Source organism: Hyaloscypha bicolor (assembly GCF_002865645.1).
Source record: "Hyaloscypha bicolor E unplaced genomic scaffold K444scaffold_126, whole genome shotgun sequence".
Classification (NCBI taxonomy): Eukaryota; Fungi; Ascomycota; class Leotiomycetes; order Helotiales; family Hyaloscyphaceae; genus Hyaloscypha; species Hyaloscypha bicolor.
The window spans coordinates 1,834,613-1,862,357 of record NW_020194628.1 but is presented as its reverse complement, the minus strand read 5'-3'; the positions used below and the strand labels follow the sequence as shown (position 1 = coordinate 1,862,357).

Sequence of the window (27,745 nt, the reverse complement as noted above, 5' to 3'; positions counted from 1 at the left end):
ACTTGTCTACGAGTGAGGCTGCGGACGGAGGGAGATGGCTCTGAGGTGAAGGACGGGTACTTGATGTGAATTCTGTGATATTTCGACAGGATGGTGGTCTAGTGACATCGCCCACTGGATTACTGGGTCGAGTTCCCCTTGTAGCCTCTCGGATTGATTGAACTCTTTTGTTGACACTGGCTCTTATCGTAGAGACTGTGACTTAACGCTCATAAGCGAGCCCCTGAAATTAGCCGCACCCACGCCTGAATGTTTCGGGGGAGGCGAACCGAATGTTAATGCCATTAACACGTTCGAGAACCAAGAAGGAATAAAACAAAAACATAACATAATGAATAGCAAAAATCAACACAAGAAACTGATTGAAAAGACAAGGAAGCTTTCAAGCAGAAGAGCCGATCCAAGCAAAACCCAAGATTCGAGCAAGGTCACTCGACCACCTGTGAGAGAACCGAGGACTAAAAAGGGAACATGAAGTCAGCAAATCGCAACCAGATATAATTTAAATCAATTTGGTGCTAATATTATCAATCTTTGTTCTTAATAATCAGCAAATGCGCTGCCTTGTTACGTAAGCCACTAGGGGCGGAAGGTACTTTAGCTAGCTATCTCTCATAGAGAATACATCATCTTTCTGCCCTTACTCTGGCCTTCGCCATCGTTGGGGCCCACCGGGATGTCTATCCCGTAACATGCCTCATCCCATTCATCCATCAAAACAACATTGTCAAGCAAAGCAACCCCATCCAGCAAAAGAATTCCATGATGCAGCAATAAACTTCCTTGATTCTACGTCCGAATGATTTTCCAGCCTTGGGCCTATCAACCAGCTTCGACATCGTAATCAGAAGAGCGGGATGCGAATAGTATTGCTAGTACTAGCTATCTAACCTGAAAGATACGATATAATTAGGATCTAAAGATATAATATCGTACCGCCGCGGAATTACTTCGAAGAAGAAGGCTTGGTTTTATGCACGTTTGAGGTTTATGGTATAATGTATCAACTGTTGCAATAAGTAATCGAGCGAAGTAATTTGGAGCGATTATAAGACAGCCCTGTAAGAAATGGGCCAATAGCCTACTAGGGATTAACAAGTCTTTCCCGTTTCTGTAACGATGCATCTGTGCTATAAAAACTCACCAAATATAGAAAGAAAGTACATAGATTCCCCTAATAGGGCGGATACTAATGTCTTCGCGTTTCGAGACACTCGTATGGAACAGCCTTGGACGACCGAGAGAGGATCACGCCAGCTTTCCTCAATAAAATCGACACGTTCCTAACCTCAATTCAGCTTTGAATCACGGAGGAGTGTAGCGAGAGCAAGATGTCTGCAGATCTACGAGCTGTCTAGGAACCGAAAATGGAAACCTTGATTACCGACATTAAAGCTATATATTCTCATGTGTCGCCCTCTACCAGGTGATGTAGGAATCCGCGGCGGCACACCGATTTTTCATATACCACAAGCTAAGAAACATTCAACACTTTGCTTCCTAGAATGTTTTTTTAACTCAAAGGGCGTTCGGAAGGAGAATAGGTTACAACTTCTGATAATATACCCTAACTTGCGGTAGATTCAAAATCTGGGTCACGCCACGAATTCTTGCACCCCCTGGTGCTCCGCCAATTTCAACTCACTACTTATTTTAAAATATGGCTTAATCAAGCTCAAATTGGCACGCAGACGGCGATGAAAAATCTGGTTGAGACCAACATTTATTCCATCATCCCCAAAGCAAAGAAATCTGCTAGTGTAAAGGCAAGATTAACAGCAGGAAAATGGACTGCGGTCTACCATTACTCCACTCACCGGAAGATTAACAGCAAAAGGGGTTTGTGGACCGACTCGGAGGGCAAAAACCACAAATGGAATCATGCACTATACGTAAGGCTCTTTGTTCTATGACAAAAACACCTTTTGACGTATCTTAGGTTAGTAGCTTCACTGATAATGTTGATTTCATTTGACTACTGTGACAATTTAGGAGATTGAGAGAATAATTCTAGGCAAACAAGGCACAATGCTGCATTCCCCCTATGTACTGGCGAGCACATCAGCTGTCCTGACTTCGTTTGGGGGGCATCTTCGAGGATATCGGCCCTTGGGAACTCTTTATTTCGCTCTTATTATCGTACCACGGTGAAGGCGACTACACGTGTGGAAACACTTTCTACAGGGAATGGCAGGCTTGAACCTGTGAAATTCTTTTTGAAATAGGGGACAAATCTAAGACAAAGTGAGCGACGGTGGAGAATTACTCTATGATATGGGATTGAGATTGTGTATAGTACCGATTCTCGGGAACTTGGCTATTTGAATGTATTTGCGGGGACTTTAAGCCATGAGAACAATAGAGCCGTCAAAACCAGAGGCAATAGCTGTGAGAGGATGTGTCCAAAAGAGTAGATCTTTTGCACGGCGAGAAAGGGGCTCTTAGTATGCCCCAGGATCGACTGGTTCAAGATTGAATAGCATTTGGCGGGTCTTACACCCCATCCCTCGCCAAACAAGACATAGGGACATACCAAGAAATGGGTACACTGGTACCATCTCAAGCAGGGGCAAGATCTATGATCTGTAAAACGGTTGACTTGAATTTGTCTTCAAATGTGTACACCATCAGAGCATCCTGTCTGCACTTCTCCATAACTTTACCTCGGTCCCGTGTAATCAAGATATCTAAGAGATTGTTTTTGCATATGCCCCGGCTTCTGAAACTTCTGACAACGGTGATGATCTTGCCCATTCTTGGGCTGGATTAGCAGGATATTGAACGACTACCTCAATTGTTTTGAGACGTGGCACCCTGCCTTTGGCCAGTCATCGATAATGGTCCAGTTGCGCACTACAAGTACTGGGACACGACATTGGAGGCCGTGGTCTATTGGCAGAGCCCAGCCTCCCGTCTGGAAGATACTCAGATACTGTATCATGGCCCAGTGAGGAAGCCGTCTTGCCATTCAACGGCCGACATCGAATAGGGTGGAAGAATATGGCTCGAAACGGTTCTGTAGTCTGACTCCTATTTAACCTACTCTTCCTAAGCCGCCGATACAATATCCGGTAAAACAATCCCACAGAAGCCACTCGACTCAAACGCTGATAACCGTCGCTAGGGCAGACACTACAAGCACGACTTTAACTCAACTGTTCCATCTTTTAGCCGTTGATTCAGATATAAAGAGAGGGAGAAGTGAAGAATGTGTATTCTAGAAACTGCAGAAAGAGATCGAGTCCCCCTGCGAAGATGGAGGACAGTAAACCGTGGAGGGTGTCCAAAATGCAAAGTACCTCAACGCCGCTATTAATGAGGCATTACGCCTCTGCAATTCAGTTCCCTCCGGTGCTCAGGCCGCCAATCCTCCACAAGGAATCGATGTCGCAGGATTTCATATTCCGGGAAACGTCAATGTACCGGTTTCTCAATTAGGGCTTATGACTGATGAGCGGTACCTTCCTTCCGTTACGAAATTCATGCCCGCACGGCGAACAGGAGAGCGGCCGGAACGATTGAACGAATTCAGCCGGAAGGGATTCATGCCCTTTGGCTTTAGTGTGCATAGCTGTGTTAGGAAGCGGCTGGCTTTGAACGAGATGCGGATTGTAGTTGCAAAAATTGCAAGAGAATTTGATGTCGTGCTTTGGGAGAGCTATAACGAAGAACTGCTTGAAAGCGAGTGGAAGGATTGTTTTGCGTGAAGTTGGGGCGTTGTGGCTGAAGCCTGTACCACCCTTCCCCCTTGAATACTTACAGTGGGTCCAAGGATAACACCACCCAAGCACTGGCCAACTCAAGGGTCTTCAGCGAATATCGATTCTCGAAAGCACCTGATGTTCCCTACTTTAGGGATACAAACCTGGTTTCAGGGTGGCGTTACCCAAGGACCCACTGTAAGTATTCAAGGGGGGATAGTACTGTATCGAGGTAAAAATCATGTACCAGTTTGAAATGACCTGATCCAACAGGTGACTGAATCCCAATCCAGAACTTGCACTTAGAACAGGGAATCTCTTTTAAGCCATCGCGTGATGGACGATCTGATATTACGGAAGGGAATTATCGGATTCAGCCAACCGTGGCACTCAAACAGGGGTTCAGGACCCCGCATCGAATCGAAATAGGAGGAGGGACCAAGGCACACCCAAAACCCAAACTCGACGTCATTTCTTAATTTTACCACGAATGAGATTATGAGAGATCTTGGATCTCGGGAGAGCTAAATTCATGGGAACTGGGGTAGATACTTGTATTGGGCCTGTGGCTTGCCATCCTGGGCGCTCCTGGGTTTTATGACATGCCATGTAATAGCACGGGGGTTTTGAAGAAGTATATATCGAGGGTCAACATCGCGGGTTGTCAATTTAAGCTTAAGCAAAATCGAAAGAAAATCATCTACCTTTCAAACTTTTGACAAACTCCTCAACAGCAATTTCAAAGCCGACAAGATGTTCGGACGCTCCCGCAATTCTCGACCAGCCAGGAACACTAGTTCTACTGGTACTCGCGGCCATTTCGCACGCTCAGCTCATGTTCCGTGAGTACACCACATCTTGTCTCAACGTCAAGACAAAGCTAATGGGTCTCAAGGGTCTTCTTCGGCATCATGTTCCTTTTGTCGATCGCCGAGCTCTTCTTCACCATCGACAGCTTCCAGTATCTACAAAAGACACATACTTGGGCTTCGAGGACCGAGAAATACCGTCTAGGCTTCTTGATCTTCTCGAGCGCGAGAATGATTGCGTTGTCTGCTGTTTACATGGGATTGCATTGCGCGCAGAAAGTCTTCCATTCGATGTTTCACACGGTATATTCCTCAGTTCCCATTTCAATATTGACTTTGTAAATGGACACTGACAGAAGTAGATATTCTTGCTCGTTTCGACAATCCTCTGGATCGTATCAGGTGTCCTCATTCACTCGATGTGGGGCATCATTCTTTGCAAACAAGGTGTCGGACATATTCGGGGTGGATTGACAGAATGCCATGAGCTGAAGATCATCGAGATTATTGCGTGGGTGTTGGCTGGTCTGAGTGTTATTGCAACCATTCCTGTGCTGATGGACGCATCGAAGAGGCGCAAAGAGCAAGCTGAGAGAAAGACACATACAAGTGGATAAAGGGGTTGGAAAGAAATAAAGGGTGCCAAATCTCTGTACTTGTATGACGTAAAGCGGGGATAAGTCTAGATGGTGCCCGCAGAGAATTGAGAATGATCCCAACTTGCAAAATGTGTCAATGGCAGAAAAGGGCAAAGAAAATCACTGGTGATCAGTAAATGCCCACGAGATACCTTAAGCGAGACTAAGCACCTAGGTCTTGCCTCACTTTTATTGAATTTTTGATTATGAGAATATGTCTTGTACAACACAAATCACAAGTCTCTTGTGGGTGGCGTAGAAAGATGCAGGTCCAGTTCTCGACGTGGTAAAATGGCACGGTGCTGCTGCTCTGCTGACCTAGAGTCTCAAGTGATGGTGTGAAAGTCTTGAAAATCTTACTAGGCCTTGCGGGCTTTGCGTGGAGGGCCATCATCTCCTCCATGGTAACTTCTTTTCTTCTCTTTGCAATCCTTCTTGAAGTGATTGCCACCACAATTGAAGCACTTGACATCAGGCGGAATAGGTCTTTCTTGTCTTCCGCTCAAAGAAGTTAGCCCGTTCAAATTGATGTCGTTCTTTCTCCTCTTCCTGGCTATATCTTCTGCTTCAGCCTTCTCAGCACGCTTCTTGAATTTTCGCTCTTCTCGGGCTCTTTCTGCTGCTTCTCGCCGGGATGCCTTGATCGGGTTACTTGTGGGGTCATCGGAGTCGCTGCTTGAACTTTCTGAAGAGTCGTTGTCTTCGTCATCGCCTTCAGATTCGGACTCGGAGGATTCTTCGTGAGAAGGGTCCTGTTGTTTCTGTGGATGTAAGTACATGCGGCTATTCTATGGAATTCGTAAAACCTCACCTCTAAAGCTTTGTTGAATCTTCCAAAGCTTCGCCGTCCCACCATAACGGGTCTGTCTTCTAGATCATCCTCCGCGATTCTGATCTCTGAAGGTGAAGAATCGATGTTGGCAAACCCTGCTTGAACGATCCTTAAAGCCAAGGGAGACGAAGCTGCTATGATTTTCTGATCCTCAAAGCTCAAGACCCATCTCGTATCCCCAGCTTCAGCAGCCTGCTTCTCCAACGCAGCCTGACGTTTGGACTCCTCGGAAGCAAGGGCAACTTGGACTGCTGTCCGGTCGGCCAAAGAGTCGATATTGATTCTCGAAGGAGTGGAACTGTTTGAGTCTGTCCTCCGGCGTTTTGGTGAAGGTTCATCTGTGGTAGTCGGGGCTGATGGAGAGGAAGAAGCAGCAGCTCTCTGCATAAACTTCATAGTCAAGAGACGTGAAGACATGGACTTCGGCGGTGTTGGCACATGGCCGCTTGTCGCCGACATCTTGGCCGGTGTGAAGATGAGGACAAGTGAAAGAAACAGATCATGTGTTGGGTATTGTGGTCCCTTTATTAGTTTCTTAGCTGTCCAAGAGCACTGGGTGCTCGGATGTTGTTCACTGGTTGTGTTTTCAAGCTTGCTTTTGTAAAAATGTGGCCGCCTTAGGCAGCATTTGGCTTTAACCTCCTCTAACCGACAACCTCTCCCTCTTTTGCGCCATAACCAATTGAACCAGCAACACGATGCTCTCCACTGCCAGATCAAGAGCCGTATGGCAGCTCTCTCGAGTGGCACAGGTCTCTGCGAGACGAGCCTATGCATTCTCTGCAAACGATAAGCAGGAGATCAACAATCCAACCCCCCCGGAGGATGTCCCGAACGTCTCGAAGTCGAATGAGCTTCCAATTGAGACACCACACCGAGATGCACGTATTCAAGAGAGTATAGAGGATGCCGAGAAGCTTAGAGTCCAGCAAGCGCCGAATAGAACAGGAGTTTGGTCGCGAAGTCAGAATCCGAGGGCGCAGGCCATGACGGGACCGAGGTTCGAGCAGACGATCATGGAATTTCAGGTATGTGCATCTCTGGCAATCTTAGGATGACATCGAAGGCTTCCCTTCTTGGTGGGGTACTTCGAGTAATTTGGCTTTTTTTTTTTTGACTCCAATCTAGCCAGCTCCGCAAGCAGCTATCTCTTTGATTCACAAGCAGCCGGTACGATGGACACACGAGAGAGTTGTAGAATGTGATGGAGGTGGTGGACCATTGGGTCATCCCAGAATCTTTATCAATACCGACAAGCCTCAGATTTGCATGTGCACATATTGCGGTCTGCCATTTGTAAGTTGTTGTCCATGATAACGTGTCAATCGAGGATCTGGAGCTCTCCTCCTCTTTCCCATGGCGTTTCCCATATCAATTGTCCTCAATGAATATGTCCGAAATTAGCTAACTCATCTCAAGGCCAACGAGCATCACCGAAAGCACCTCGAGTCCTTGCCCGAAACTGCGTATCCCTTGGTTGCACAAGGAGATGCTGCAGAAATACCGGAATCACAGCGAATTACAGACGAAGCTCTGGGGCAAAGATAAGAACGTGTATTAGAAGGAGTTGAAGGCGTGATATTGTACATATGGAGCAATAAGATCCAAATACTAAAATGCCTCCTCGGTTTTGATCAAGACGTCATTGTTTTCTTACTGATATAGCCATTTGGTGAAGAAGACCATTACAGCTTATGTTCTTTGAGGATGCAATAGTATTTGGTTGACAGACCAAAATAAAAGGTCAAAATTTTCGACTGTAGTCGGAACATCTCGTACTTGTTGGTGGTCCGTAGACTGATTCACAGGACCAAATCGCTCTGTTGGAAATTTATGAAAAGCACACAAATGTCGCCCATAAATTTCCTCTGTCTTGCAATGTTTGCTTTAGGGTCAAAACTCTTATTTCCTAATGGTTCGTCATAGAAAACGACCAAGGATCAAGCAACCAACCTCAATTGCAATGGAGTCGTCCCTCCCTCCTCGCCCTCCCTCACCGCTTTCATGGCAGAATTCGATCAGCCATCCGCCTTGGGTCCTCGAGCTCACAAGCTCCTCCTCTTCACAAAGCAAAGCCGCAACCACAAACAAGATGTCGACGATTACAAAAACCGCCCTACAAACCTCATATCCCCCGATTCTCCCCAAATCCTTCAACGACAACCAACCCAAAACAATCCGCCTCTACCCCCTCTCGAACTACACCTTCGGCACGAAAGAAACCCAGCCTGAAGAAGACCCCTCCGTTCTCGCACGCCTTAAGCGCCTCGAAGAACACTATGTCGAGTACGGCATGCGACGGACCTGTGAAGGCATCCTAGTCTGCCACGAACACAACCATCCTCACATTCTGATGCTGCAAATCGCCAACGCATTCTTCAAGCTGCCTGGAGACTACCTCAAACCCGAAGATGACGAGATCGAAGGATTCAAGATGCGATTGAATGAGCGTCTTGCTCCTGTTGGCACACAGTTTAGTGGCGAGGGCGTCAATGAAGAGTGGGAGATTGGTGATACGCTAGCGCAGTGGTGGAGACCGAACTTCGAGACCTTTATGTACCCGTTCATCCCAGCGCATGTTACCAGACCCAAGGAGTGTAAGAAGTTGTATTTTATTCAGCTTCCGAGACAAAGTAAGCTTCTATTCAAGTACTTCTGAGCTGTAGCTAATTTCTTGTGCAGAGGTTCTGAGTGTCCCAAAGAACATGAAACTCCTCGCCGTCCCCTTATTCGAGCTCTATGACAACACAGCCCGTTACGGACCCCAATTATCCGCAATTCCACATCTCCTCTCAAGATACAACTTCGAGTTCATTGACGAGCATGGACAAGTTGTAGCCGTTACACCTGGAGGTGGGCCGGATGGCGACTATGTTCCGAAAACCAAGGTCCTGGCTGGTGGTGACGAGGAGATGAAGGAAGATGGCCTCAAAGATGAGAATGGGATCCACTGAATGATGGTCTAATTTTAGCATGGTATGGCGTTCAGAGGAATGGCATCAAAAGCTTTGGGATATCTGGACTTGATACCATAGATTTGGAGGAGCTTCTGCTGCAGATACCAGGAAGGGCTTGTCTGTAATTACGCACAGATCTGGTCTCCCAAAATCCAAAGCATTAATGACAGGGCATATGCTCCATTTTTGTGTATGATGCCACCCAGCAATGTATATATCCCCAGGAACCGACCTCTCAACTCCTCAACTCCAGAAAATGACCCATTTCATACCCTCACAGCCTCTCTAGACAGTCACAGCTTCTCGCCCTGGATCGTAGCAACAACCTTTCTCGAATGCTTACTCGCCCTGAACTCCAAAAACCAAATACCTATAGAAAGTTAGATCTTCAGACTTAATACATTCCTAATTTAAAACAAAATACCTTGCCAGGTTCCCGTATTAAGCTTTCCATTCGTAATCGGCACCGTAACGCTTGCTCCAACCAACGCACTCTTGATATGAGCCTTTCAATCAGTAACCATTAGCCCTTGCTCTTCACCTCAAACCCCATCCGTCAAAACACCGAGAAGAGGGGCGAAATCGAAGAAGCACAAACCGGCATATCATCCAACCCCTCAGCGCTATGCCTATATAACTCCCCCTTCCTATCCTCCGGCGCAATCCGATCCAGAGCATCACTCATATCCGCCCTAACATCTTCATCCCAATTCTCATTCAAACTAAGCGCACAGCTCGTATGCTGGATAAACAGATTCAACAGTCCCACTTTGTACTCCTTGATCTCCGGAATCTCCTTTAATATCGTGTCTGTAATGAGGTACGAGCCGCGAGATTTCGACGGTAGGGTGATGGACTTTTGGAACCAGGACATGGTGCCGGCTGGAGAGGGCGGTATGGGAGAAGATGGTGGAGGCTTGGTAGACGGGTGTGGGACGTAGGTTGATGGGGTGAGAAGCGCGAGAGGGATTGACCAGAGAATGTGGAATAGACTTGGGAAGAAGCACAACAGGAGGAGTGAGAGGAGGAGTATTGTCGTGGTGAGGGAAATCGGGGTTGTGGTTGAAGATGGCATTTACTTGAAGGTGACTTTGGTGGGGTTGGTGAGCGTCATAGGTAGGTTTCGACAGGGGTAGCTTCAGACGACTTCTTCTTTTCTGGTCGATGGAGCTCAGTGCATTAATTGTTCATGAATTTGCTTTGAGAATTTCAAAGGCTGATGAATTTGGCCTTCGAGGAAGGGGTAGCCCTCCTTTTCTTTCGACTCGGACAAGATATTTTAGAACTACGACTCAACCTCGTCATTTTCAGGCAGCCAGCTTTGAAGAGGCCACGTTCTCAGCAAGAACATGTTCTGGCATTTGATAATATCACATTACCTGCATAACACTCTCAATGATTTAAGAATGATTGGTAAAGCAAAGCTATGCACAATTAGAACGTGGCCAGCCCATGGAGTACAGTAGCCTTTTGAACAAAGCTACATAACCCTGGATCCGGCTTCTCTGCAATACCTCTAAATGCACTGCTGACCCTTCAAAAGCTAAAATAAACTCCCCTCGATCGGTCACATCCCAGAACAGCCAATGCTCAATGTCAAGCAGATGTAGACCAGCAAGTGAAAATGCAATCGCCTTCACCAGCCGGAGCCATTAACCTTAGATGACCCGGTCGGTCCAATGCCCCCATCAGCCCAGCTTCCTCCAGAGAGTGCAGTTTCTGTTCCCCATGCCGCGCCCGAGTTCCCTCCACCCCAACCATTATTTCCTCCGGATCCATTACCCCCGTTGTTGTTCCATCCGCCGTTGTTTTGCCCCCCAGAGTTTCCAGGGTTATTATTCTCATTGCCACTTCTGCTCTGGGCGGCAGACATATCACCCCACGGCGCAGGATTGGCCGGTGCTCCCCATGTGTCGTCGGAGTTGTTGTGTGCTCCACTGGAAGAATTATTTCCACGGGAGGTTTGCCAGCCCGGAGCCGAATCGTTTGACTGATTGTTTCCTCCGTTATTCTCCCAGGGTTTGATTCGTTGATTTCCGTTGCCCCAAGAATTGTTGTTAGAGGAGGAGTTGTTATTGTCATTCGCATTCGCATTCGAGCTTTGATTGCCCCAGAAATTATTGTTGTTGGAGTTCAAATTTTGATTTCCCCACGAGCCATTATTATTCGAATTCGAGTTCTGGCTGCCCCAGGAGTTGTTGTTATTATTTGAATTAGAATATTGATTGCCCCCAGAACTATTGTTATCATTGGAGCCCGAGTTTTGATTCCCCCAAGAGCTGTTGTTGTTGTTGTTATCGTTAGAACCCGAGTCGTGGTTTCCCCACGAGTTGTTGTTATTATCATTGGAGCTCGAGTTCTGGTTGTTGCCCCAAGAACTGTTGTTATTATCATTTGAGCCGGAGTTCTGGTTGCCCCAAGAGTTGTTGTTGTTATTATTGTCGTTGGAACTTGAATTCTGATGGCCCCAGGAGTCGTTATTGTTGTTGTTAGAGCTCGAGTTTTGGTCGCCTCCCCAGCCGCCTGTAGAGCTGTTATTGTCGGTTGCAGCAGCAGCTGGATCTGGGTCTCCCTTACCTCCAGAGTTGTTATCATTGGGGTTAGAGTTCTGATTTGATCCCCAGCCGCCTGCCGAATTGTTATTGTCGGTTGTCGTACTCGCAGCTAGGTCCGGATTCTCCTTACCTCCAGAGTTGTCATTGGAAGTTGAATTCTGATTGCCCCAGGACCCGTTATTATTGTTATTCGAATTCGAGTCTTGATTTCCTCCCCAGCTGCCTGTCGAATTGTTATTGTCGGTTGTAGCAGTCGCAGCTGGATTTGAGTTTCCCTTACCTCCAGAGTTATTATCATTAGAAGTCGAGTTTTGATTCTGGACTCCCCAGCTGTTGTTGTCGTTTGAAGTCGAATTTTGATTCTGGTCGCCCCAACCCGAATTGTTCTGGTTTGATTCAATGCTATCATTCTTCCAAGCGCCTGGCATCTCACCTTTGGCCATGTTATCGGCTTCTTGTGGTGTGACTGTGACCCAACCGCTATTTGTAGGTGACTTCTGATTTTGCATGTTGTTTTGATTTGTGGCTTGGGAGTTTCGCTGCTGAAGTTGTTGATTTTGCTGCTGAGGAGTTGTTGGAGATCCACCCCATTGCTTGTTGCCATTGTTCATCGACAGCCCACCTGAACTGTATCCATTGCCATACATGGGACCATCATTCATTTGAGGAGGCGGGCCGAACTGGCTAGCATGGGGAGGACCAGTTCCAATTGGCAGTCCGTGGGGAACAAGTGTAGCATATGGATTGCCGTAGACTGGGCCATGGTAGACTCTCAGAACACTCGTGTTTGGGTCGAAAAACGCGTTTGGACGTGGATCGGAAGGGCATTCCATCACGTCCTCTCGAAGAACGACGCTGGCTCTTGATGACATTAGGATTCGGCCCATTGCTGCGGCTCTTGGAAAGGCTACGCTGTTCTGACGGGGTTGTGAGGAATTGGGTCGGTTCGTAGGTTGGTTTGCGTTGCTCTGCTGTTGATTGTTGCCTTGATTCCGTCCTCTCTGCTGTTGTATATTGCCCTGATTGTTCGAGCCAGAATTGCCGTTACCACCATGAGATTGGTTGTTGGCCCGATTTTGGTTTTGGTTTTGGTTTTGATTTTGGTGCTGGTTCTGGTTTTTCCCCTGCTTGTTGCTAGAATTTTGTGAATTCTGCCCTTCACCTTTGCCGCCTTTCTTATTCGAATGCTCCTTGTTTAGCTTCTCCTTAGTCTTAGGCGAGTCACAAGTCTTGCAATTGCATTCACTTCCAGAGTCCTCGCCACTGCTCTCCGATTTCGAATCCCCGGAGCTTTTCTTCAAGCACGACTTCGGCTTGTCTTCCTCCTCGATAAAACGTACTTTCTTCCCCACTTTCCCCTCCTTCGTCTCAACCTTGGCCTTCGATTTCCGACTCAGGGATTCGTCGGATGAAGAGGTCTCGTACTCTGATTCGGAGGTTTCGACGTGGACAACCAACTTTCTTTGGGGAGATCGCGATCGCCGTCGTGGTGGTGGCGGCGGTCTCGCCTTTGCCGCAATTTGAGCACCGACTACATACTCCATGAAACCCATAGTGGACGTCAATTTGAAAGACTCCCATGGAGTCTGGCTAAAAAATACCGGCAGAAACAGGCATCAGCTACGCTCTACAAGAGGCATTCAAGGTGTAATACAGATGAAAATATCTTCAAAGGCGTTTCCTTCAGCGAAATGGATGATGCTGCGTGGGTTGCGAGCGTTTCCCTGAAACTTTCCGCTGTGTTGAAAAGTTGGGATATAAATGCGATCCTCTACTCAGTAAGGCATCGATATATTCCAGTAGATTGAGTCACACTCATACAGGAGAATGAAAGAAACAAGGATCGTCAATAGGGGATGGTTTTGGTTGATAGGTGAACCGGCTGCGACACGACAGGATGAAAAACTATTTGTGGCACCAGTTAGCCAGGGGTAAGGAAGGGAAAGGATCCTTGGACATGCGTCAATGCATACTTCTTTGGTGATTTCAAGTATACACGCTCCTCTGCAACTTGCTGTCACCAAGTGTGCTAGGAGCTGGACTGTGGTTGAACACTCCACAGAGATGTCGGGGTTTTGAGATTGGTGGGTGCTGCTCATGTTAGGACACTTCAATAAAGGGATGCTTTCTCTGTTTACGTGCTGGGATGAATGCTCACAAGTGAATCCAGATTTCCAGAGGCAGTTGTCCAGACACTAATTGGGTTGAGTGTGCACGGGATATCAAGTGATGAGTACCGGTAGGCCAGCGCAGCCTTTTTAAATGGCAGAGAAGAACGTGTTGCCTCTCAAAGGTCGAAATATCCCATACGAGAGACCGCACACATCACCAAGCTTGAATGAGGGAGGCATTAGTGCCGGAAAAGAAATGAAGATGGGAAGGAACAAAGTTAGGGAAGTGGTGAAGCAGCACTAGGATTAGCGAAGCTTCCCAATTTGGAAGGAATGACAGATCAGCCATGCGTCTTGGCATTTTTTACAACATACACACCCAAGGAACATCTAGAAATGCAAGAGTCTGCTACTTTTAAGTTCCATATCGATATTCTTGCCATGAAATTTCTATGATTCTAGAAGCATGCAAGTCTTAATCTAGACTTTCATAACTTACCAATCAGAAGTTGCACTGGCTTTCTCATCCTATATTGCCCCCGTTATAGATTGAGAAGCGCAGGCATGCATGATATCGCAAAATGAGACTTTAGGAGAGAGAGTTTTAAAATAATCGGCAAAATTCACTGCATCTGCTCGTGCAGATAGGCCGTCCCTCAGGATGGTGCTAGTCAGATTAATGGGATGGAGGAGTTGATCAAATGGCCAGAGGACCATTTGGAGACAATCTCAATGTACTAGGAAGCTCTGGAACATTGATGAGATATGCAACAAAAGTTTGAGCTCTGAGATTCACTCTTCTCTTTGAAGACATTTTCATGGTACCAGGAAGACATGGGATGTTGATGCAATATACAACAAAGGTCGGACTCCTTAGATTCACTCCCATTCGAAGACTGTGATGAATCTCACTGTACTGGAAGTTCTGGGGCATTGGCGCGATGTGCAACATATTTTTTTTCGAATCCCAAGTGAAGATCTGAATCGATTTTTCTCTAGAGAGGTAGAAAAAGGTTTTGCACAGGGCAAATTAAAAGGGTCTATAGATGAAGAAATAGGCTACCCGGTGATCTTGATGGAGATCTGAATAGTGGATTTTCAACAAATGCCCAGGATTTGCGACCAATCGAGCCCCTAACCTGTAAGCCAGCTGAGTAGCAGACTCTCAGAAATAGGCGATGGAGGTTCCAGTGGGACAAGCTCCTTGGTTTCCAAGCTGGGCTCTGGCTTTTCTGGTGAGCAACAGTACAACACCTATCGGGAATCCTCCGGTCAACTACTCGAATTAATCCTGCTAGATTGGCCTGAACTCGGCTGCAGAGATGTCCCCCAAAGAACCAAGGAGCTGATCTGTCCAAGCTTGACGCCACACTGGCAACGTCTGTCTGAGTGCCCCCTGAGATCGGGAAATATGTCGTCGAGAACCATCTTCATAACTTAGCTTTCGCCTTCAGTTCCCCTTCCCTCCACCTCCGATTGATAACCCAATTCCGCCAATAATTCCATATTCCCGCTAGTCCAGCCAGCGGCGGGCACAGTAGAAGCAGCCAAGCCCACCATCTTGGACTACTCCTTGAAACCTCCCGCATAAGCCTCTCCAGCTCAGCCTTCAATGCAGCTTTATCTCCGTTATTCCAAACGACAACTCCCTTCCCTTTGCCTCTCTCCTCACACCTCATAGCCTTCTCCCTGACATCGCCCTGGCTCTTGACTCTATTCTCTGCATCCTCCGCGCTCAAATGCGGATCCCTCTCCCTCAATCTCTTCATTTGAATGGCCGGGTCGCTAACCGCAACCACCATCACCGTACCACATAGCGTATCAAGGCCACTCTCGAACAGCAACGGAACATCCAGTACCACTGCCCAGCAACCTCTCAAATAAGCTCCCAGTAACGCCTTATACATCTCCCTCCTAACCGCCGGATGCACAATGCCATTCAGCACTCCACGATCCTTCTTCCTCTCCTCCGAATCTCCAAAGACTCTCCTGCCCAACGCAGGCCTGTTCAGCGGCGCGCCCTTGCTCCGATCATAACTTGGATCGTCAGGGAAAGGTAATAGGAGATCGGGAGTTGTGGATTGGAAATGCGAGAGGATGGCTTTGTAGCCTGGAGTGCCGGGTTCGACGACTTTTCGCGCGAGGATGTCGGCGTCGATTATAGGGAGGGAGTACGGTGGAGAGGAGAGAATTGAGGAGACGGTCGATTTGCCAGTTGCGATCGAGCCGGTGAGACCTAGTAGTAACATTTTGGTTGTTGTTTGACCATTATTGGAAGGAGAGGAAGACGAAAGTAGAATGACATGATGTTGGAGATGGCGGGGATGTTTTGATGCCAAGCCCAGACTTCCTCGGCTCGGCTCGTGCAGGAGCAGAAAACTTCTTCGCGTCTGAAGTTTCCCTCCCTCTTTCCTTCTCAACCACCGCCAGATCAACAATTACTTAACGACAACTTCGTTGCTTCCCACAACGAAGCTGCTTTCGCGCTGCGCGGAGATGACAACAACCCGTTGCTGGGCGCCTGGATTTGAGGGGTCGTTTCGACTTCATTGACAACTTGGGAATCAGCTGAGGTTACATACCCTCGACACATCTCGACGGCGAAGGAGGTGGGCTGTTTTGGACACCTGGCAACACCAAGACTTGCAGTCGATGTGCTCTGCGGAGATGGGACATACATAGAAGCATATGGTCGGTACGGTTACGCATGCCTTCTGTGAAGCTCCCCATACTCGATGAGCCGGGTCGGGCATTTTGGGAACGCTATTAGGTCACTCCAAGCCTTTCTGTTTGAGGGTCAGGTTTTGCTTTGAAATACGTTGATTGGCTTTCGTCTGAGTTTCCTACACGGCTGCTCCGAAAACTATTTGTTCAAAGACTTCTTCTCTTCATCTGCTTTCCTAACAGCCTCCCACATTACCTCCCTTGGCGCGTCTTTCCCAGTAAACATCCAAAACTGGGTAAATGCTTGTTCCAGCAGAACATCGATTCCCGAAGCAGTTCCCCATCTACCTTCCCCATATTTGTCCGTTGCTGCTAAGAGGGGTGTATAACGTGGATTGTAGGACATATCTACACATATACCCTCTGGCTTGGCGAATAAACTCCGAGGGAAAGAATCAATTGTTGTCTTGTCAGCGGGTATCGTTCCGATGAGGATATCCGGAGCTACGAGAATGTCCGGAGCGACGCGTCCTTCATTCGAGAACTCGTCAAGAGAGTCCAAAACAATGATCTTGAAGAGCAAAGCAAAGCTCCGAGCGATTTCTTCTGCCGTTACTCGTGTGCGGTTGCTCATATAGATTGTTTCACAGCCGAATTGGTGTAACGCGTACAAAGCTGCTCTGGATGCCCCTCCTGCTCCGATCACAAGCGCTGTCTTCAATTCCTTGTTTGAAAGTTTTTCTGCCCGTTGCTCCAGCACCCCAACAAGTCCCTTCCAGTCAGTATTATCCCCTCTGATCACATTGCCATTTGCGCTGCTACTCAATTCATCACGAATCAGAGTATTGACTGCACCGCAATTCTGTGCGTGCTCAGATATCGAGGAGCAGAATTTCATGATTTCCACCTTGTGCGGCGTAGTAACGCTCGATCCTCCAAAATTCGGAGAAGATATAAGAGGAGCGAGCTCATCGACTGTTGCTGCCTCGTGGATGGCGTAGGTGTAAGGCAAGTTGTAGAAGCGGAATGATGCGTTATGAATTGTTGGAGACATACTGAAAGAGATACCTTGACCAAAAATGTAAAAATTTCGAGGCTGGATTTGTTCCTCTTCAGGAAGATTTGAATCTTTTGAAGCCATGTCCAGGAGCTATAAAGATGCAATGAAGGGAAATGAGTTGCAAGAAGTTGTCGTGTTCACTGCAACACAGTTAAAGAAGATTGCATTCAACGTTTTAAAAGACGATCAAGAATGCCCTTTGTTCACACTATTGCGTGGATTAGTGGCGTGCGCTAGATTTAGTTCCTCCGGTGCAGGCGGAAGAAGATTCAACCAGCAAAGTCGAATCCTCGATCGAGGAGGATGCATCGTTCCGCCCCGCAGGGATGGCTCATCCGGCCATAAATAAAAGCCCGATTTTTATATTCCGAACTCCATCTTCCAAATCGTCAATGAACGACTGTTCAAAGTTTTGAAAATGATAATCTATGACTGATTCTCCGCCCTTTGAATGAAATTTTACCTGACTCTATACAAGTTCATATCTGCGGTGTCATCGGAACGGAGCCAAAACCAAGCTCGAGCAATGCCTCTTAGAAGCTTTCCTCCCGAGCAATCGTCAATAATCATTTGTCCGACCAAAGACTCACCCGCCCTGAACGCCCGCTTCCGTAAGTCCTCGACTACACCACGGAAAGTCGTCCAACTTCAGATTCAAACCCGCAAGGTTCCCCTGCCTCGCTTGCCCCTTGCCTTTGTACCCCGTCACCAACCTCGACTTTGCGGGGTATCCACAGCTTTATCACCACAGGGCACAGCAAGACAGCTGATGATTAGGTGCTCCCCTGGGTGACTTGAACACATGTCCGAGGAAAACATGTGTCAGGATCCCTTGAAAGTGGCAAAACACTCTCCCATCGGTTGGTTCCATCAAGAAGCAAATCAAGACTACCCCGCTCTCCACACTTCGCAAACCTACAGCCCCTGCCCAGCTTGCAGAAAACGAGGAGTCTATTTTTGGGTCGTCCCAAGCATGCATCGCCTAGAAATGCCACGGATCACTGGGATCTAGTCCTGGATATTTGCCAAGTGTTTTGCTCAATCACTTTTGAACAATCAACTCAACCAGAAATCACGGAAACGATGTCTACGCCGGATATAGAGAAGAAAAAGAACGTGGTGGATCCAGAAGGAATCAGACAGCATGTAGAGACTTACAACTACATGGATGAAGAGGAGCTGAAAGGCATCCAAGGTGATGTTGACATCGGCGTTGTTGCTCTCCGGGGCCAAGACTTGCATTTTACTGAAGAAGGTAAGTTCGACGACAATAAAAGTTGTTTACATTTGGGATCTGACCCTTCTAGAAAAATGCAAAGTCTTGCGTAAGATCGATTGGCATATTATGCCACTTGCTGCATGGTCATGCGGTCTTCAGTTCGTTGACAAGGTAGGCTTCAATACCGCACCAGAGATGGGAAAGGAAATTTATGTCTGCAGTCGGGACTCGGCGCTGCAGCAACGTATGGACTTCGGAAAGACCTTCACTTGGTCGGAAACCAGTATTCTTGGTGTGTCTCGGTAAATGAATCCCTCTGCAGACTTTGAATCTGCATCTTTAACACAGATTCAGATGTTTTACTTCGGTTATCTGGGTGGTACGTTTTTTGCTGGACGTGCCCTGCAGCGTTTTCACTCTGGAAAGGTTATCGGCATTTGTTTCTTCCTTTGGGGATGCACCCTGCTCGGCTGTGCGGGGGCTAGGAATTATGGGACTCTCATTGCCCTCAGATTTCTCCTTGGGTAAAGAGACATACCTGATACAGAAATGCCTAGAGTCCCACTGAACATTCGACAGTGTCTTCGAGTCTTCACTTGTACCAGGTCTCCTGTTGATGTAAGTATTCCCAAAAAACATGTTTCAGACATTATGCTAACTTATATAGAACAACTATGTGGTCAGTGTCGGCGACAATTCAGCTAATCGTGTCTAATCTGTCCCATTAGGTACACACCAACTGAACAGCCACTCCGGTTTGGTCTCTGGACTTTCATGAACGGCGCTCTTCCTGTCCCATTCATCCTTATTTACTACGGTAAGATCCAGAAATGTTCCAGTGCTAAATTCCAAACTCTAATGGATTTGCTTTCAGGACTGGGACATGTCGAAAGCGGCCCTTTGGTACCCCTGACCCGACCATCGTGAACACGTGTTCATATCTGATGCATCGATTCTAGTTGTCATGGCGCCTGATTTTCCTCCTCATTGGCTTGTTGAGTTGTGTCACTGCGGTTGTTCTGGTATGTGTCTTGATCCGCCGTTCGGGTGCGCATCTGACGTGCTACTACAGTTCTTCTTCATACCGGATTCGCCTGTTTCGGTGAAGTGGCTCAACGAAAGAGAAAAAGCAATTGCTGTGCAGCGTGTTGCAGACCACCAGCTCGGGGTCAAGAATAGTACGTACAGTTTCTCGAACATTGTCAAATGCCTCGCTAAGTCAAGTACAGATCACCTCAAGTGGGGACAGGTTAGTTGCTAACACTTCCGAAAGGATTCCTCTGATGCAAACCCCTTTCAGATCCGCGAGGCACTTGCAGATTACCGCTCCTGGTTGATTGTTCTTCAAATGTTCTTCTCGCAAGCTGTTGGCAATGTTACCACAAATTTTCTGGGAATAATTATCACGGTAAGTTTCACCAATGCAGTATTAATCTTTTTACAAGACAGCTAACAATATACCCAGGGGTTCGGTTATACTCAACTGAAAGCCCAGCTATACACTGCACCAAACTCTGCTATCCAGGTAAAGCTCTAAGTCATCATCAATCGCGACCATTCTAACAAACAAAGGCCGTGATGCAACTTCTCGTCTCAGCGCCGCCTTCCCTCTTCCCTTCAATGCGACACATGAGGCAACCTCTTGCTGCGGCATCAAGCATTGTGGCTGTTGCCGGAGTCGCCATCCTCTACGCCGCTCCAGATGAGCTTAGATACCAAAATCTTAGGCTGGGCGGCTGTTTCATGCTGGCCTTCTCAGGGGTAAATTACGGAGTCACGATGAGTGTCCTCGGCTCGAACATTGCTGGTTTTACAAAGAAGCAGTTCACAACCTCCTGGACCTTCTTCATGTATTGTGTCATCGATATCATTACACCTCAGACGTTTTTGGGAAGTGAAAGCCCGAGGTATCATACAGGGTTGACTTTTGTCCTTGTGTAGGTTCTCCAGATTTCGAGCTACTGCGAACTTGAATATCTTCTCGATATATACTGACTTGATCTGTTAGGCTTACGGTTCTTTACGTTATTACTTCGCTTACTACTTGGGCGGCGTTTATTATTGAAAACAAAAGGCGAGACAAGTTAGCACTCACTGATCCAAACTACAGAACTGGCGTGGATAATCTGGATCATATGTCTGGTCTTAGGTAGGTTCCACATTTAACCTCTCTACACTGACCGACCGAAAAATACTGACTTCCGATTTTCACAGAGATCAAACGGACAAAGAAAACAAGCATCACCGTTATACTGGCTGAGGAGGTCAGGAGAGAGTGAACGAGACTTCGAGACTTCGGCTCGTAAGTCTTTTGTGGGAACAGACTTATGATATCCTGTTTTCATGTCTCTTAACGGAATGGTTTGAAATAATGTCTTCATTAATATTCTTCAAATTAGCCTTAAACTTCAAATACAACCCAATTTCTCTCTCCTTCAAACCACAGCAAATCTACCTCGCAAGCCACCCACCATCAATGGCCAAAACATGTCCGTAACATAACTCCCCCCACTCCCACACAAAAACACAGCCGCCGCCTTAAAATCCCCAACCTCTCCCCATCTCCCAGCCGGAATCCTCTCATTAATACTCCTCAACCGCTCCTCATTCTTCAACAAACTCTCGTTCATATCCGTAACCACATATCCCGGCGCGATAGCATTAACCGTGATACCCTGGCCCGCCCATTCATTGCTGAGCGCCTTCGTGAGCTGGGCTATAGCGCCTTTGGAAGCGGCGTAGACGGCAACGTTAAGACCGCCTTGGAAGGAGAGCAGGGAGCCGAAGTTGAGGATGCTACCGCGGCGGCCGGAGGCGGGGAGGGGTTGGGAGAGCATGTGGGCGCCGACGTCGCGGCAGAGAGAGAATGTGGCGTTGAGGTTTACTTGCATAACCTTTCTGGCGTTAGTAGAACTCATCTCCTCGTTTCCAAAGAACCAAGAACCTACTTCATTCAAGTCACTGTCGGGGAACTGATGACTGGGATGCCGCTTGTTAATTCCAGCACAATTAATGAGGATCTGAATAGAATGACCATCCTTCAACACAGCCGGTACGATGCCTGCTACTGATGGCTGCGATGAGAGATCAGCTGTGTAGACTGTTGCTTTGCGGCCAAGAGCCTCAACCGCCTTTTTCGTCTCGAGATTCTCGACATCGCGCTTCTCCAATATTAGCGACGACCAGGCATAAAGTTCTCAAGAAGGGACCCCGCACTTGCACAAGAATGATATCTGCACCGACTTCTGCCAGTGCCAAAGCCATGGCTTGACCAATGCCTCGTGTTCCACCTGTGATGAGTGCTGTCTGCCCGACCAGGGAGAACATGCTAAGGATTGAGGCTTGATCCATGCAACATTTGTTCGATGAACATGTGGGATAAGAGAAAGAAAGTGAACACGAAATAAAACCAGGAAGTTGAAAGGTTCCCTTTCTGAGGGGTAAGGTGCACAAAAATACCTCTTCCTGCCCAGTAGGGCTGAAATTGGCGGGAATAAGTATAGCCGCTGCAACAAGACCCTTGCGGCTCCACACGTCTCCACATCTGTCGATTTGCAAGTCGGATGAATAAAGACAAAATTGGTATTAAACTTGGGGTGAATGAAGTACAGATCACACGCTCGTATCAGTCTTTACCTTACATAGACGTCATGACTTCGTAACAGACATCCAAATTGAGAAGCGTAGTCCTGCTACAATTGAGTAGAGTATCCCAAACACCAGCGACGAAATCCAGAGAAACCCTCACGAAGCTGCAGTAGCCTGCTTTTCTTTCTCCTTACTCGCTGCCACTGTCGATATTTCTTCGACAGGTGCTGTTTTGCCGACTTCCGCTTCGAAATTATTCTCAGTAGTGGCGGAGGTTTCTGCAGCGCCCAGTGCAAGAGCTTTCTTCTCGTCGTCGACCAAGATGAGTCGTTCATCTTCTTTTGCCTTAATAGGCAGACTGCTTTCGTCCGATTTATCGACCTTGGTTTCGGGGATATTCTCATCATCCTTTTTGCCATCTTTCTCTCCACTTTTCACCTCATCTCCGCCATCTTCAACGTCAGCTTCACCACCTTCATCTTCTCGGGCCAAAGTTTCTCCCATCTCGGTTTCATCATCACCATCCTCAGAAATCCGTACTTCTAAGTGTTCATCCTTGCTGTACACTCTGAATCCCACGATGCAAACAGCATTCCAAGGCTCAGGTCCATCTTCATCATCGGAATCTTTGCCCTTCGACTTGGGTAAGGCACCCGTAGTGTTGATAGTTCTGGGCTTCAACGTGGGGTCATCGTCGCTGTACATATCATCGAAGTCAGATATCGGACTGGCACTGGACTCGCCATCCGAAATAATGTACTGCTGGCGTTGAGAAGCTCCACGGGTATAACCGGGTACGGATCCCTTCCGACCGGATCTGTATTGTGGAGGCGGGGGAGGAGGCGGACCTCCATGATACATTCGCGGAATTCGAGTTACCGGGCTTGTGGAGCCTGCAACTGAGCTGCTTTTTGGTGTCTCGGGAGTATCTGGAGACTCGGACGCGGAGAAGTAGTCGGTCTGGACCCCTTTATCGGTCTCGTTCGCTGCCTCTAATATTGGCGGGATAGCCGTCTTGTCGGACTCGGCGCTCGATGCGCTTCGGTCCTCAGTTTGTATTCCCTTGTCCTCCATTTCAAGAGCCACTTCTTTGATATCATCCGTTTGGATAGCTTTGTCTTTCGGCTCCTTCTCCTCCTTGGCTTTAGCCTCGGCCACATTCTTCGCTTCTTTCTGCTCGCGCTTCTCTCGGTTCTTCTTGTCTTGCTTCCTTACAATCTCGCGGCTAAGCTGTCTCCGCTCCCAGTTCTTTCTCCTCGTCGCGATTCTAGACTCTCGAGCCTTGACCTTGTTATGGGCTTTTCTAGCAGCTGCTTTCGACGTCGTATATGCCGCACCCTTGTTGTGAGCAATATCATATGACATGCCCACCTGAGCCAGCTTTTCATTGTCGACTCTTCTCCGACACTGCGATTTCACAATGTCCTCCACTGCGGACCGGCTTGTGTTTCGATCAGCCACCACCATGACAAAGACCGTATATGTGCCAGCTTTCAAGCTCTTAAGCTCTGTGACGACGCTTCGCTCCATCAAGTAATTGCCGTGGCTTCGAACAATGTAGTCATCCTCTCCAGGCGAGTTTACTTCGTGGAGTCGGAACTGTAGTCTGAACGTGTACTGTCCTTGCAAGCCTTCAAAATAGCGGTCGTCAAGTTGACTTAATACCAGTACGACAGGCGATTCCTTCATCAATACGATCTTGAACTTTTGCTCGAACTCGGCCTTCCAAGGTACGTCGACGCTAATCCATTTCTGGGTTATTCGCCAATTGGGACAGTCCATGAAGAGTCGAGTCCGATCGAAGTGCTGATATTTGCGTAGAAGATCTTCGTACGAGATCCAGAATACGCTGTCATTACCGAACTTATGGTTCAGTTCCCGTTGGGCTTCCGGGGTAAATTCCTTGCTCCCATCGGACCAAGCTCCTTCCCAATTCCCTTTCTTTCCCTTCCCCCACGGATTGCGAAGTTTGAGTAATCGTTGTCCAGTTGACAACTTTCGAGCCTCCATAATGACGTAGGCATGGCATTCGGATATACCATCTCTGCTGCCGTATCCTCCATCGAGGAGGCCAGTTGAGCAACCGAAGAGAAATTCTTTGTTGACTTTCACAATCTCATTGTCCCAAAATTCATCCCTATCCAGGATATCGGATGTTAACAGCTCGGTCGTTACTCCGCCAGTAAGGTCCTCGACCCCTTCACTAAAGGAAGTCAGCAAGTTTCAAACAAAGGAGGCCACTTCTGTCCATACCCAATCCATCCACCATTCAAGCTAGAATAATCTCCGTGAGCTTTGGCATAAGCCTTCTCAAGTAGAGGCAGCCAAGTTTCGTTTGAATCTCGGCAATGGGCGAAAAACAAGGACTGAGATCCTGTCTGATAAGTCTTCCGATACTCTGTCTCAACGTCCTCTCTATCAGTCTGTTCTAATAGATGGCGCTGGACGGATGGCGAGTCCCAATCCGGTGATTTCAAGTAGAGTTTATCATCGATGATAACTTGGATCCACTCGCCGTCTCGGTGAAATACGAAACCGTATATGCCAATTTTGGTGTCCCATTCAACGCAGATCCGGTTGATTCCAATATCCATATTCGCCAGCGCCGTCAAACTAGCCATCAGCCAACAGTCTCCTATAGACCCCTGCTTGACATCGCTAGGTACGACCTTATCCTTTAAGAAAGTGGGCTTGTCGAATATTTCGTGAACCCTCTTCACAGCTTTGGGGGAGTTCGATGTCGGGTTGGAAAAAGCTGGTCCATCGATTTCAAACTTATTGTCTCCAAGGCTGTTGAGGCAATATCCTTTCCCCCATTTCAAATCCCAATCAATATCAAAGTCCGGATCGCGGTAGCGCATATTAACTCTCTGCGATATATTAGCTTAGCAGATTCCCCCATGAAAAAGACTTTCTCCCCATCGTACCTTGCATTCCTTTATAAGTTTCTTGACCCTCGCCCGGCATTCTTGCACGGCTCTTTCGTAATCTTCGGAGACGAGAAGGTTGTTTCGCTCGGGTTGGGGAGGTTTCGGAGGTTTGGATGCATCGCGGTTTTGTGCAGACTGAGATGCGAAAGGAAGGATAACTGTCGCCTTGCTGAACTTCTGCGCCGAAAAGCGTGACCATATCTTGTTGATGGTCTCTTGGGGTGGGAGAGGCTTTCGTTTCTTCTTGGACTTCGATTTGCTGCTGGAGAAAGGTGCTGGGGGTGGTTTGCTTCTGTCCCGCTCCGAGTCGCTCGTTTCGACGTCCGAAGACATCTTCTCAGCACAGCTAGATATCAAGGTTGTTGACAATAGAAAATATCAGTGGCAAGACGATAGCAAAGAAGAAACCGTGCGCGCCGTAGGCAGAATACCCACTTGGGGATATGGACTAAGGTTATAATCGGCGTGAGCGCCAGCCTTGCGTCTTGTGTGTCATCGGCCAGCTCAAGCATTCCCTGCTCCCTCAGCTGGGCAGGCAGCGACAGGCTGACACTGGCCGTGAGCCTCCACGGTGTTTGCCTTACTTGCATCTTGCCTCCGCAAGGTATGTGGGAGCATCGAGGCTATTCGCTGGAAATTTGGGGGCTTCCGATCCGCACCCCGCTCAACCAAAGGAACAGAGCCTTGAGGTTGCACGAGACACGCCAGGATCCATTCCGTGGGGTGATTTCAAACCACCTGGATTAGAGATGAAAATGGGGCTTGTAATCTCAGCCGCACACTCGTTGTGAAGGTCTCAGCTTTGACCAGGAGGTCTGCACTGCCTGCACTGCCTGCACTGCAGCCTTGAGCACTCTCCGACTCCGACTCACCGACTGACGTGTCAAGTCCCAGGGACCGGGAAGAATGATTATTGAGCGTTGCCAAGCCCAGTCTCATCGAGAGATCGTAATTTAAGGCTGCGACGGGAGCAGTGGATAGGCCGGCAGGCAGTAGACGGTGACTCGATGGGGGCAAGTTGGGTTCAGGAACAGTAATTGTACCTCCATAATCCTAGAGCAATGCGACAGTCCTACAAGAGGCCGAACACAGCATGAGCGAAAGCTGCGTACAAAGGGGTGAAGACAGTCCGAGAAGAGCGTTCATTCCTAGGATTGTGGTGTAGGTGAAGGTTGAGAAAAGTACATTTCGAGACTTGGCTCTTTTTAGAAGTCACGTGCAAGGGCATCATTCCCCTGGTGTCCTGAAACTTGTGCCCCTTTCCCAAATCGACCGCAATTGTTAGCTCAACGAAACACTGAAATTACATGTTTACCTAAGGCAACGGGCTGTTGGAGACTCTTTCGCTATAAATTCTATCTCTATCTCGTTGATCATCACTTTCCCGGACATCGATCACGTCTGCTTCTTCACTCACACGACTTCACTCCTCGCTCCTCTGCAGTTGAGACGGTCCACTGGCCTTGTATCATTGCTTCACCACAGCCAAAGCTCGCTAGTTTGCAGAATTATCCTTGAGTAATCCGAACGAGCTAAATCCTAACCTCTCAGTGTTTAACCTTCAATTTTCAAAATGTATCGCACTTGGCAAGGACCAACCCGAACAATAACATATCACTCGATTGTTAATTTATCCAAGAAAGGGAAATTTGTACAATATTACAAAGAAAAAATGGGTTTTGGTCGTTCTAGTACACCTTTTTAATTGTCTTCCAATAGAAAGATAGGGAAACTTGAATAAAGAAAACGGGGCACAGAGAAAGAGTGAAGCCTTTGTTTTAGCCTAACCTCACTTGAGTAAAGAAGAGATTTCCTAATCCACCCCCTCCTTATGCTCAACATCTTGGTCCTTCTTGCCGTTGAATTTAGATTTATTGCTTCCGATTGCCATGGTGGATGCTTGAGTAGAGATTAAGCGCCTAACTGTTGATTGATCGAAGGTTGCTACTTTTAATTGGTGATTGCGTTGTAGAGTGAGGAGAAAGCCAATATGCGGCGAGGCTAACGTTTAGAGGAAAATCTTGTGCTTAAAGTACTGGCACATATGACCCTATTCTCAACTTCTGTTTTAAAGAAAATTTCATGCATGTAATTGTTCTGAGGGTTTCTTTCGCTTGTCTTTGTTTACAAATGGAGACACGTAACCGTGGACTCTTTGTTCCATATTGGACCTATCAAGTCTGGCTATCCAGGCCAAAGGAATCGTCAATTTTGTTGCATATCGCTTCCGCCGGCAAGGACTTGAAGGCCATCGAAGATTCTTATAAATGCTTTTTTTAATTGGGGTGATAACCGTAATCGATCTTAAGACCAACCCAGGTCGCGCTTCCGAAGCGAGGCCCGAATAGGAGTATCAAGCTCGTGACTTAAAGCTCCCGTCACCTGTTACCCAGATATATGAGATCTCGCCATCATTATCACATTTGGAGTACTTTCAGAGCAGTAAAGAGACCGAGGTGGGCTGCGAAAATTGGGCTGCCTCGGACTTTCAGCTGCAAATCTGTTCATCATGTCGGACCAGCCCAGGGGTTTCACATCACCGCGTCGTTCCTCGCGATTGAAGCATAAAAAACTTGATCTAACATCAAGAATCTCCAGTCTAAGAAAATTGCGTCGAACCGGTGTTACCGAACTATCAAGCCATCTCGCCCTGCACGGTTACCTGCCTCGGATACATCTCT

General features: G+C 47.6%; 13 protein-coding genes across 13 annotated transcripts; 5 read left to right on the top strand and 8 right to left on the bottom strand.

The window, feature by feature from the left end:
- Positions 1–3,269: 3,269 nt before the first annotated feature.
- Positions 3,270–3,707, top strand: K444DRAFT_538378 (cytochrome P450; the record flags this gene model as incomplete). Its single annotated transcript, XM_024875534.1, has 1 exon — positions 3,270–3,707. A coding segment is annotated over one exon (438 nt), but the record flags the coding sequence as incomplete, so codon positions are not given.
- A 641-nt stretch (positions 3,708–4,348) lies between these two features.
- Positions 4,349–5,241, top strand: K444DRAFT_667079 (uncharacterized protein). Its single transcript, XM_024887256.1, has 3 exons — positions 4,349–4,543; positions 4,597–4,813; positions 4,873–5,241. The coding sequence occupies exons 1-3, from the start codon at positions 4,455–4,457 to the stop codon at positions 5,125–5,127; spliced, it is 561 nt and encodes a 186-aa protein (XP_024732119.1). The 5' UTR covers positions 4,349–4,454; the 3' UTR covers positions 5,128–5,241.
- A 266-nt stretch (positions 5,242–5,507) lies between these two features.
- Positions 5,508–6,439, bottom strand: K444DRAFT_634059 (uncharacterized protein; the record flags this gene model as incomplete). Its single annotated transcript, XM_024883698.1, has 2 exons — positions 5,508–5,909; positions 5,960–6,439. The coding sequence occupies 2 exons, from the start codon at positions 6,437–6,439 to the stop codon at positions 5,508–5,510; spliced, it is 882 nt and encodes a 293-aa protein (XP_024732118.1).
- A 221-nt stretch (positions 6,440–6,660) lies between these two features.
- On the top strand, positions 6,661–7,822 carry K444DRAFT_617677 (uncharacterized protein). Its single transcript, XM_024881174.1, has 3 exons — positions 6,661–7,008; positions 7,109–7,276; positions 7,400–7,822. The coding sequence occupies exons 1-3, from the start codon at positions 6,679–6,681 to the stop codon at positions 7,526–7,528; spliced, it is 627 nt and encodes a 208-aa protein (XP_024732117.1). The 5' UTR covers positions 6,661–6,678; the 3' UTR covers positions 7,529–7,822.
- A 250-nt stretch (positions 7,823–8,072) lies between these two features.
- On the top strand, positions 8,073–8,934 carry K444DRAFT_538987 (cleavage and polyadenylation specificity factor, 25 kDa subunit; the record flags this gene model as incomplete). Its single annotated transcript, XM_024875585.1, has 2 exons — positions 8,073–8,613; positions 8,663–8,934. 2 exons carry the CDS (start codon positions 8,073–8,075, stop codon positions 8,932–8,934), a joined length of 813 nt encoding a protein of 270 aa, XP_024732116.1.
- Positions 8,935–9,230: 296 nt separating this feature from the next.
- Positions 9,231–10,012, bottom strand: K444DRAFT_634056 (UPF0047-domain-containing protein; the record flags this gene model as incomplete). The annotated part of the gene is made up of 3 exons (XM_024883697.1): positions 9,231–9,307; positions 9,362–9,443; positions 9,536–10,012. The coding sequence occupies 3 exons, from the start codon at positions 10,010–10,012 to the stop codon at positions 9,231–9,233; spliced, it is 636 nt and encodes a 211-aa protein (XP_024732115.1).
- Positions 10,013–10,573: 561 nt separating this feature from the next.
- K444DRAFT_634055 (uncharacterized protein) lies at positions 10,574–13,045 on the bottom strand (the record flags this gene model as incomplete). The annotated part of the gene is made up of 1 exon (XM_024883696.1): positions 10,574–13,045. One exon carries the CDS (start codon positions 13,043–13,045, stop codon positions 10,574–10,576), a length of 2,472 nt encoding a protein of 823 aa, XP_024732114.1.
- A 1,496-nt stretch (positions 13,046–14,541) lies between these two features.
- Positions 14,542–15,907, bottom strand: K444DRAFT_617675 (CoaE-domain-containing protein). Its single transcript, XM_024881173.1, has one exon. The coding sequence runs from the start codon at positions 15,850–15,852 to the stop codon at positions 15,034–15,036; it is 819 nt and encodes a 272-aa protein (XP_024732113.1). The 5' UTR covers positions 15,853–15,907; the 3' UTR covers positions 14,542–15,033.
- Positions 15,908–15,995: 88 nt separating this feature from the next.
- Positions 15,996–16,425, bottom strand: K444DRAFT_100673 (uncharacterized protein). Its single transcript, XM_024870251.1, has one exon. The coding sequence runs from the start codon at positions 16,281–16,283 to the stop codon at positions 16,035–16,037; it is 249 nt and encodes an 82-aa protein (XP_024732112.1). The 5' UTR covers positions 16,284–16,425; the 3' UTR covers positions 15,996–16,034.
- K444DRAFT_617674 (quinate 5-dehydrogenase, protein) lies at positions 16,122–17,461 on the bottom strand. Its single transcript, XM_024881172.1, has one exon. It carries the CDS (start codon positions 17,406–17,408, stop codon positions 16,467–16,469), a length of 942 nt encoding a protein of 313 aa, XP_024732111.1. The 5' UTR covers positions 17,409–17,461; the 3' UTR covers positions 16,122–16,466.
- Positions 17,462–18,265: 804 nt separating this feature from the next.
- Positions 18,266–20,894, top strand: K444DRAFT_100643 (MFS general substrate transporter). The gene is made up of 16 exons (XM_024870250.1): positions 18,266–18,582; positions 18,635–18,717; positions 18,768–18,848; positions 18,901–19,070; positions 19,126–19,164; positions 19,214–19,225; positions 19,275–19,363; positions 19,421–19,449; positions 19,506–19,568; positions 19,619–19,724; positions 19,776–19,795; positions 19,847–19,954; positions 20,012–20,071; positions 20,119–20,483; positions 20,555–20,695; positions 20,761–20,894. The coding sequence occupies exons 1-16, from the start codon at positions 18,411–18,413 to the stop codon at positions 20,804–20,806; spliced, it is 1,584 nt and encodes a 527-aa protein (XP_024732110.1). The 5' UTR covers positions 18,266–18,410; the 3' UTR covers positions 20,807–20,894.
- Positions 20,895–20,929: 35 nt separating this feature from the next.
- K444DRAFT_100637 (2-deoxy-d-gluconate 3-dehydrogenase-like protein) lies at positions 20,930–22,217 on the bottom strand. Its single transcript, XM_024870249.1, has 3 exons — positions 21,763–22,217; positions 21,495–21,707; positions 20,930–21,440 (listed from the first exon to the last, which is right to left on the bottom strand). Exons 1-3 carry the CDS (start codon positions 21,895–21,897, stop codon positions 20,982–20,984), a joined length of 807 nt encoding a protein of 268 aa, XP_024732109.1. The 5' UTR covers positions 21,898–22,217; the 3' UTR covers positions 20,930–20,981.
- Positions 22,218–22,290: 73 nt separating this feature from the next.
- K444DRAFT_538465 (cysteine proteinase) lies at positions 22,291–25,397 on the bottom strand (the record flags this gene model as incomplete). Its single annotated transcript, XM_024875542.1, has 3 exons — positions 22,291–24,337; positions 24,388–25,004; positions 25,062–25,397. 3 exons carry the CDS (start codon positions 25,395–25,397, stop codon positions 22,291–22,293), a joined length of 3,000 nt encoding a protein of 999 aa, XP_024732108.1.
- Between the last annotated feature and the right edge of the window lie 2,348 nt (positions 25,398–27,745).